General features: G+C 41.4%; 1 protein-coding gene across 1 annotated transcript in view; it reads left to right on the forward strand.

The window, feature by feature from the left end:
• Nucleotides 1–7355, forward strand: part of TTF1 (transcription termination factor 1) — a 10972-nt gene extending 3617 nt beyond the window's left edge. The window contains exons 4-12 of the mRNA XM_008642191.2: nt 396–655; nt 1007–1192; nt 2286–2364; nt 2643–2773; nt 3256–3484; nt 4530–4619; nt 4839–4904; nt 5301–5386; nt 5777–7355. Of these exons, the coding sequence (XP_008640413.1) occupies nt 396–655; nt 1007–1192; nt 2286–2364; nt 2643–2773; nt 3256–3484; nt 4530–4619; nt 4839–4904; nt 5301–5386; nt 5777–5937 (1288 nt within the window). The 3' untranslated portion in view covers nt 5938–7355. The remainder of the gene's footprint in view (nt 1–395; nt 656–1006; nt 1193–2285; nt 2365–2642; nt 2774–3255; nt 3485–4529; nt 4620–4838; nt 4905–5300; nt 5387–5776) is intronic.
• Nucleotides 7356–9336: the final 1981 nt, after the last annotated feature.

Raw genomic sequence — 9336 nt, forward strand, 5'->3', positions numbered from 1 at the left:
CCGGAGTTGGTGGGGGCCACGGCAGCACATGGCCACGGGCCGGCCAGAACGCCCCGGGGTGGCGGCGACTCACTGCCCCTGGAATAAACTGCATGTGTGCTGTTTGAGTTCCTTCTTAAATGTGGCATCACAGAGGGTTACCAACCTCTCTAATTGGGCCAGCAGCGTGTCCATCTTCAGAGCCAGCAGAGATTGGCTCTGTCGGACATAGTGGAAGCTTCCAGCAGCTTCTCACAGAATTTCTGTGGCCTTCCCTGCTACCAAAAAATCAGGCTGTGCCTAATTAACACAGTAATTAATGAATGTGTTCACTCTTTTAAGGGTAGAGGTGTTAAAAAAGTCTTTGGTGTGGAGTTCTAGCGGTGTATTTTATTTTGTGCCTTTTTTTATATCAGGACACCAAAACCCTCGGCATCAAATAAAAAGAAGAAGCAGAAGAAGCAGAACAGTTCCTTTGCTGAATTGGCAGCCTCTGATGAGGTCAGTCTGGATGGTGAAGAAGGCCTGGACTCTGTCACGTCTTCAGTCATGGATTTGGATACTGCAAGACAAGAACTGGAAGAGTTTATTCCTCATGTGAAGAATATATCAGACAGTTCAATCAAGAAGATGGCTGGAAGAGACCTAATGAGATTTAAGGAGTTTAAAAAACAGGGTGAGCTCTCTGAAATCCTGTTGCAGTGAGGAAGGACTGTGCAGCTGTGCTAATGCTTTGACAGAGGGAAAAGTTTCTTGTGTCATGTCTGTTGCACCCACAGAGTCTGGTTCACTTCATTCCATTGACATATTTTCTCTTTCTCTGTTCGTAGCATCTGCTTCCACATTGGCAAATTTCAGTCCACACTTCTGTGTAGATTGCTCATTTCCAGCTGGTTTTGTCTCTTTCAGTTTTCTTTTTACCCCATAGAATTTGCTGATCTTTTCTTATACCCAAGCTAAAACCTGAGATGTGCAAGAGATGGTACTTGAGGTTTGATTTGTTTTTCTTAACCTATTTATATTTTAGGTATTGCTGTCAAGTTTGGCAGATTTACCCAGAAGGAAAATAAACAAATCCAGAAAAACGTTGAAGAGTTCCTATCACTTACTGGAATAGACAGTGCTGAAAAACTTCTGTTTACCTCGAGGTATCCAGAAGATAAAGACACCATCCATCGCCTGAAAACAGAACATCATTTTTGTGAAAAAATTTGTGAGTATTTAAATTTATTCTCAGACAGCTGAATGTTGTATTCTACAACCTGGTGATATCATGGCATATTTTGTAAAAGAATTTTTTATTGAAAAGCACTGATGTTGCTAAATTTGGTTAAAAAAGGAGCTGTGAGATGGTGTAGTTGATAATCTGCACAGTCTATTGTTCTTGCTATCTGGTCTCAAGTAGGAAGAGTTTAGAGATAAAATGTGGTCAAGACCAGTAAAGACTTTCAGACTTGCATTTGGGCTTTATGGCTTTAAGTGTGTTATCTGCTAAACTATAATTAAGGTTATTAATGGCAGCTGTGATTGATTAAGTCCTGTCTGAAATTGTCACCTGTTCCTGGATCACATAAATAGGTGGCAAGTGCAGGACTGAGGGGGGATGGAAGAAATTGAGCCATGTCAGTTTTCCAAGACATGGGGATCTTCTCAGTGCACCAGGAGCTTTATTCTGTGTGTTTGGTGTCATCATCTTAGGCAAGGCAGAGTAAAGGGCAGCCTGTCATGGATTGGGATATTGGGATCAAACTACAGATTTGTTCCTCTGTGATTATTTCAGACACACAATCCTTCCCTCTGCATCGTCACATTTGCCTGATGTTGACTTTCATTCCAGTCTGGGAAGATTTGGCAGAAAGTCTCATCAGTGTTCTGTGACTTGCAGTCACCTCTCCTGGGCACTGCTGGCCAAGGTGGTTGTGTGTTCCCAGGGATTGGTCTCTGTGGATCTTCCCTTCAGGAGAGATCCTCACTTGGGTTTTGCTGGATGCCCCACTGCCTGCTTCTCCCAGTTGAAACAGTCTGTAAGCAGAAGCCCAGTGTCTCCTCAGCCTCCTGCCTGGTGGCTGTCTCATGTCTCTCTTTTAATGGGAGTATTCAGTATGCCAGTTAAATTTTAATTACACCTGGCTCAAATGCACAGCCATCCATGCAGTTTGTAGCTAGTGAGTAGCAAGAGTGAGTGGAAAGAATCTGTTGTTGACAGCACGGTCATGAAAATGTGTGGTGTTGGGTTTTGGGGTTTGTTTCATTTTGGCCTCACCACTGTGAGAAATGTCTGTTAAAAATGATCCTCTACCTTCCAGCTGAGGGCATACCCCGACCCTGGAGGCTGATATATTACCGAGCAAGGAAGATGTTTGACCCAAATAATTATAAAGGAAGGTAAGGGAATACTTTAAAAGTGTTTCTGAATGTTAATATCAGTCTGTGTTGATTATTTGTAAATTAAAAATTGACATAAATGAAGATCATCTCTCCCATTTGTGCTAGTTATTGTGACTTAATTGATAGTTCATTTTCCCTTATTGATTCCTCTGTTCTAAAATGTGACTTGAATTGATAGTGATGGTTAACATTGACCACCTGGAGGGGATACAGCTCTTTAAGAGATTGAAATGGTTTGAATTTACAGCTGAAGCTGTGCCCATTTTCTCAACCAGGTATACTAAGGAAGAAAAAGAAAAATTAAAGAAGTATCAAGCTCTGCATGGCAATGATTGGAAGAAGATTTCTGAGCTGATGTCCCGTTCTAACCTCTCGGTTGCTATGAAATTCTCTGAAATCAAGTCAGGTATGTAATTTTAAGAAAAACAATTAATTATGTCTACTGTTAGTTGAACTCTTACGTTGTAGGTACCCTAAATATGAAGAAAAAGTCCTTCAAGTATGGGGTTTAAAATTAATTAATTTGTAGTGGTGGTCCTTTTCTTCAGACCACTGATTGCATTGTCATGTAGAAGGGATAAGAAAGATTTCTGAAAGAAAAGAGAAAAGATGTGGAACAGAACTGACATCTAAATAAGATGATTTCACAGGGAGGGCAGAAGGAATTTGGCAACCAGGTTTAAAAAGATAAAAACTGGGGATCAGTCTGTTCTTTAGTGTTTAGGCTGAACTCTCAAGTCTGGTATGCAGAAGGGTTTCTAGAAGATGTGTTAAGAAGTTGGTCCTATAAATAAAGAACATGCAAAGTGAATCGTTTGCTCTTTTGCCTTTTCTTCCCTAATCATTTATGATAAATTATGCCTAAACCTGGTGGTTTTTCAATTTTAGCTATTAATTATGGTCCTTGGACAAAGGAAGAGACCCAGAAGTTAATGAATGCAGTGAAGGAGGTGATGAGGAGGAAACTGAAAACAGAAAATCCAAGTTCTCTTTCCTCACTGGAACAGTCAAGCACAGATCCCTGGATTGAACGTGAGAAGCTGTACCAGCAACTGCCATGGACTGAGATTGAAACCAAAGTGGGAAGTCGATATTGGAGACAGTGCAAACAGAAGTGGTGAGGGCTTGGACTAAACTGAGATAGTAAAATGCGTAGTGGGGAGTATTTATTCTGTAAAACCTGTGGTTTTTATCATGATCATTTGGTAGGACAGATAAGACACTGTAGAGTACAGAAGAGGCATTGCAGATGTGTCTGAGACAAATAACTCTTTGGTAGCTGGGGCAAGTTTTCTTCTTGCTGTGATAGCAAAGCCTGATTTCTGCCTGATGTGCTGAGGCTGGAGCAGCAGAGCTGATTTACAGGATGAACCCTGGGCATTGTGTGACTAACACCAGCAGTATTATTTAGGTAAAAACAGATGATCAAGACTCATATGCCAGCTGTTTAACACCAAACCAGCTGCTTCAGAAACTTTCACATAATGTTGTGTAGTTACCTGCAAGAAATGTATCATTTTAAGAAACTTTCCCAACAGACAGGAACAGCAGCTTGTTTGTAAGATATTTTAGGAGAAGCCCTCCCAGCCCAGGCCTAGGCTCTGGCCAAGCCTCTGCCCCTGCTAGCTGGGAAGTGTGCCATCAGATCCAGGTGTTTCCATGCTAAAAATATAATCAAGTCACTTTGACTTGCTGATTTGGGCCTATAAAAGCTGGACCCACTTTCAGGGTGAATTTGGAGACCTCACCTACAGGTGGAAACACTGTAGGATTTCCCAATTGCTGGGAGGGGTTCTCCAGGTCCTGGCTGTGAAATGGGGCTCCCCAGCGATTGAGGATCTGGGTGATGGTAAAATATTTAGGCAGTTGGTGATGTATCTTTCTCAATCACTATCCTTTCTCTCATGTAGTAAAGAATAGGTGCATTACCTTGCTTTTGCTTGTTGCTAAAGCCAAGTGTGTACTTCTATTGAATGTATAATTTTACTGTTGTAAATTGCCTTAATGTTCATAGCAAAACAAGACTATCCTTTCTATTGGTGTCTGTGTCCTTTAAATCCCCCCTGTCACTTGGCAGAACATTGCCTCTCTGTGACACAGCAGCATCTTGATGCTTGGAATTTCTTGAAATGATAGAGACCTGTTTTTGTGTGTTTTCAAAGGAATTCAATTTTAACAAGCAAATTGACCAAAGGGCAGCAGTTATATAGAGGGAGCAATGGATTACAGGCCAAGATCAACCTTATTAAAAGGTACAGTTCTGAGCACTGGGATGTTTTTGTATCTTTCACTGTTTGAGCTGTGTTTATAAAAGTTTGCAGGGCGAAAACAGCCTGCTTGCAGCTTGATACATGTTTTGCAATCATTCTTTCTCTGGACAAAATGTGCTGTAATTTCTGACTGGGGGAGCTGGGAGCACTGAATTATGGCTTGAGTTCTGCCTGCAAACTGCTTCTGTCTTACATTCACAGGTTGTATGAAACAAAAGCAGAGGATGCCAGTGAAGTAAACTGGGATGAACTCAGTAATGCTATTGGGTAAGCCTTCTTTCCCTCTTTTTATGGATACAAAGGGTACTGAAAGCAGATGAATCAAAGTTCTGATACCTTTACAGCAATAGGAAGTGTTTAGTTTGGAAACATGACAGTTGCATATCCTGGCATAGCACTGAGCAGGAAGCCATGCCTGCAAGATCTGAAACCCTTAACATTCCAAGTACTGGAGTGTTGTGTATCTGCTTCCAGGTGTTAATCAACTAATGGGAAAAACTATGATTTGATAGTATGAGATAATTATTATTTGAATTCCATCCTTTCTCCCTAAAGCTAAGATAGGGTTTGGCTGGCATCACTCCCAGGAATGGGTAACTCAGTAACAATTAAGCTTTAGATAGCTCCCTGCACCACTAATTCTTTTAACTCTTCTCTTTGCAGAGATGTCCCTAGAGCCTATGTTCAGGCAAAGTTTTATAGGCTGAAAGTGTCCTCTGTCCCTTTATGGAAAAGAAAGACCTTTTCTGGTCAGTATGCCAGCTGTTTGTATATACTCCTTAAGGCTTCGGGTTGAATTTCAGAGGGTGCATATTCTAGTTCAATTTTTTCCTGGTTCGCTTTCTCCTAATTGGCTAAAATCTTCAGCTTTATACTTTATTTACTAAATGCCTTTTTTATAACTTTCAATGTCCTCTTCTTTTTAGTACCTTGGCTTGAAAAGTTTTATGACTGTGCATTTTAATTTCTCTTTGCATGTTTGTGTTGTGTCTGATCTCCCTGCACAGCCACTGTGATCACCACAGAGCAGTACAGAGATTTTGTGCATTTAACACTAACAACCTAATTTCTGTCTGTGAGATGCTGTTCCTCTACACATCCAATTAAAACTACTTTTTTTTTTTTTTTTCCCCTCATAGAAATTATTTATTATCTGTATGAAAAGAAGCTCCCAGAACTTGAAGAAAAGTTAAGAAAAAAGGAGGGGAAGCACTGTAGTTTTGACAATTCAGCAGCTAGTCAGCAGCAGAAGGCTTTCAGACTCAGTGACATCTTTGACTCCAGTGAAGAGAGTGATTAATTGACTTCCTAAAAGCAATTCCTAATATGCATATTTAACTGCAAATGGGTCTGGTTGAAAGTGGGTACAGCCCACCACCTGCAGGTACCCAGGCTGTTGAGTAATGGGAAATGTCAGGATAGGCACTTCTGATTGTCTTGTTTCATATTGAAGACTGAGTTAAACAGAGCTTTTGTGCCACCTTTTATTATTTTAATGTATCTCTGGTTTTATAAGTTTTCATTTAAGCATGCAAGTTGCTTTCTAAATGTCTCAAAATACTTTTTTTCTGTGGAGTTGAAAGCTGCTGTTTTCCCTTTATGAATGAACTTGGTTTTCAGAACTTTATTTTTTTTAAATTATTTAAAATTCATGGGATTGGAAAAAGGCTTTCAGTTTGCTTTTACATCTCTAATAACCAAGTCTTAAGACATCTGTGTTGATGAAAACAGCACAACTTTTCAGTTGGTTTTTTTTTAAAACAGGTATCTTATTCTTAAAAGCAACTGATTTTATTTTTGATGCAGACTCACACTTTTCTCAGCCCTTCTAGAAAAAAAGGACTTTTGTCCGTTACTATTCATCATTTCACGCTAACCAAAATAAATAATTTAAAATGTTTTTATTAATATTTGGAATACAGAGACAAAACTGTGTGTGTATATATATACATATATTTTTATTGTGCCAAGGAGAATTTCTGCATTTTAATAAGAAAATTAAGCAGTAAGATGGAGGTTGTACACATGTTTTGTATGATATTTTTAACTCTCTGCCTGAAATGATTATTTGTAGAACGACTGAATGAATGTAAAAAACCCCAAAAATACCTTACTGTGTAAAGTCTTTGTATGGCTTGTTTATATTTCCCATATGCTGAATTAGACAGTAATGCAAGAAAAGTCAGTCCCTGCTTTCTGAGGGTCATTTTGATAAGTGAGAACTTCCCTCTTCAATTCTAATAATCATCACTGAAAATCTAGAACTTTCAATTGGCTTGAAATAAAGGCCTTGTTGGAGGGTCTGGAAGGTGACTTACAGCAAGGAACTTTTAAAGGAGAACTTTCCACCTTTAACTATGTCTGGCTTTAGTCTCTCTGAAGATAGAAAGCAGTGGGATTTTTGTGAGACAGGCAGGACCTCCCCTCTAATCAGCCACTGCTTTGAGGGTAAAGTTTTCCAGCCAAGAGATGAAATGGGATGGGGGGAAGGAAACATATACCACTTCCACTTAAGTCTTTGATTTGCATTGCTTCATGGGTTTGAAGGTTAAAAGCTGAAAAATTTGAATTTCTGAATCTAAAGTTTGTGTTTTTCAAGGGGTTTTTTCTTGGAAAATGGAGATGCTCTGAATTGTCTGCAGGCAAGAGCACAAACACCTGGTTGTAGAGTTTGTAGAGTAGATCTTGAAGAAATAAACTTCTACCTCCACAATGAGACTTATTTTATCCTTTGCTTTAAAGGACAACTGTTGTGGTTGACTGGAATGCACCTCACTCAAAAGAGAAAGGCAGGAATGTCTTATTGAGCTAGAAGAATAATTTGATAGAGTTCAATAAATTTGATGGAATTTAACAAAGTTTTAACAATGGTTTTCCAAGGCTCAGTACGTTTGATGGCAAAGTTCACCTTATTAATGACTGCATGGAAGAAACATACAAAGGAAAACTGAGTTAAAATCAAGTTAGTGATTCACAAAGGGTTTTGGAGACACAAAGGGTAAGAAAGATCCTCCAGCTGACTCATGAGGTTCGGAATGGACCCCCATCCTTTCTAACTCCTCCTCAGAGAGGAGTCTGGGTGCAGCTGGATCCAGACGTGATCAGTGCTTTACATATGTCAAGTTTACAATTAATACTGAGTAGGCCCATGAATCAGTGATGTTTCATTATTACTAATTCAGCTGCTCTCAGTCACTTACCAAGGATCTGGTGTGAGTAAGGGATTTCTTGGCCTCGGGCAGGGAAATACCACGGGCTCAGATAAGAGAGGTTTCCCTGCTCCTCTGCAGTCACCTGGCCTGCAATCCAGCTGCAATTCAGAGTTATTAGGGTGAAATTGTCTGTTAATCAGCAGTATAGACAAGATAGATGCCTTTGGTTTAGCTCTGCTATCTCATTCTCCACTCTCATTATCTTGCATGTTTGGGCTTCCAAACCACCTTTCAAAATATTTTTCTGAGGCACTTTGACTCCCTTGTCCAAGAGCCAGGAGCATTCCAGCTTGCAGGGTCACCTCAGGGCATGAGCACCCTGTTACTCCCTCCCAGAAACTACCCAAGGAAAACTCTTGCTGATACTTGTTAAAAGCAGTTTCTCTGCAAAATAGAGCAAGCCAGGGCCGGGATTGTAAACTTGGAGCCATCACTGCACTGGCTGCTTTGGGGAAACACAGACCCGAGGAATAGAGAGGCTTTGTCCATTTCCCTGCAGCCCTGGGAATGGAGTAAGGAAATTCCTTCCCTTCATCTCCTTGGGTGAAGTGTGTAATCTGTTTGCACAGGGGCAAGTAATTGCTTGTTGATTATTTCCCAGGTGCTGAATAATGGCACAAGGAAGCAGCATTTCCCTTTGCCATCCTCTTCCCCGGGCCCATGGGAGCACAGGCACAGGGAGGCAGTTCTTTCATGTGGATGTTTCAATATTACTGCAAACAGAGCAAACTGTGCAGAGGTTTAAAAAAAAAACCAAAGAGGCTCCACAGAATGATAAAGGAAATAACTTTGACAAAGCTTTGTGTATCAGACTGCATTATAAATTAGAGCATGACACATCCTTCAAGTGTAGAAGCACTGCAAGGCCCCTAAAAACTTGGGTGTTTCAAGCAGTTGTGTCGCTTCAAGCATTTTTCTGGCGTGTTCATGGCCTGAGCGGTGTTACAGCACAAAACTCTCGTCTGTGTGGCGTTACCAAAGACGGAGACAGACGAGTTCCAAGGGTGTGTTCGCAGCACTTCAAAGTTGAGGCGTGTTACGGTGGCAGCAGCTGAAGATCAAACGGGGACTTGCTTTTTTCACCCCCCTCTCCTGTAAGGTCTTAACCGAGAAGTGGAGACAGGAGAGCGATCTCTGCCGCTTCTCCCACTGACCCCCAGGCTCTGGGATGGTGTCACCCCTGGGCCCTGCAGGCTCAGAGCCACGAACCTCCAGTGAAGTGGCTTCATCCCCCAGACACAGGGGCCCGGGCTAAGTGGGGAGCAGCCCCTCTCCTGCCCGCTTTGGGATGTGCAGGAAGAGGCACGGGGGCTGTCCAGCTGGATGTCAGCGGCTTCCACTGCACGAGAACCTTCCCCCGGGGGCCGTTACCTCTGCGCTCGGTCAGGGGTTGAGCGACGGATGGTATTATTTTAGTATTTAACTAATTCTGTCCTTGAGCCAATGCCCTGGCTGCTGAACACACCTCACGCCCAACCCCGCGCCTC

This window comes from Corvus brachyrhynchos, unplaced genomic scaffold (genome assembly GCF_000691975.1).
Source record: "Corvus brachyrhynchos isolate BGI_N302 unplaced genomic scaffold, ASM69197v1 scaffold59, whole genome shotgun sequence".
Classification (NCBI taxonomy): Eukaryota; Metazoa; Chordata; class Aves; order Passeriformes; family Corvidae; genus Corvus; species Corvus brachyrhynchos.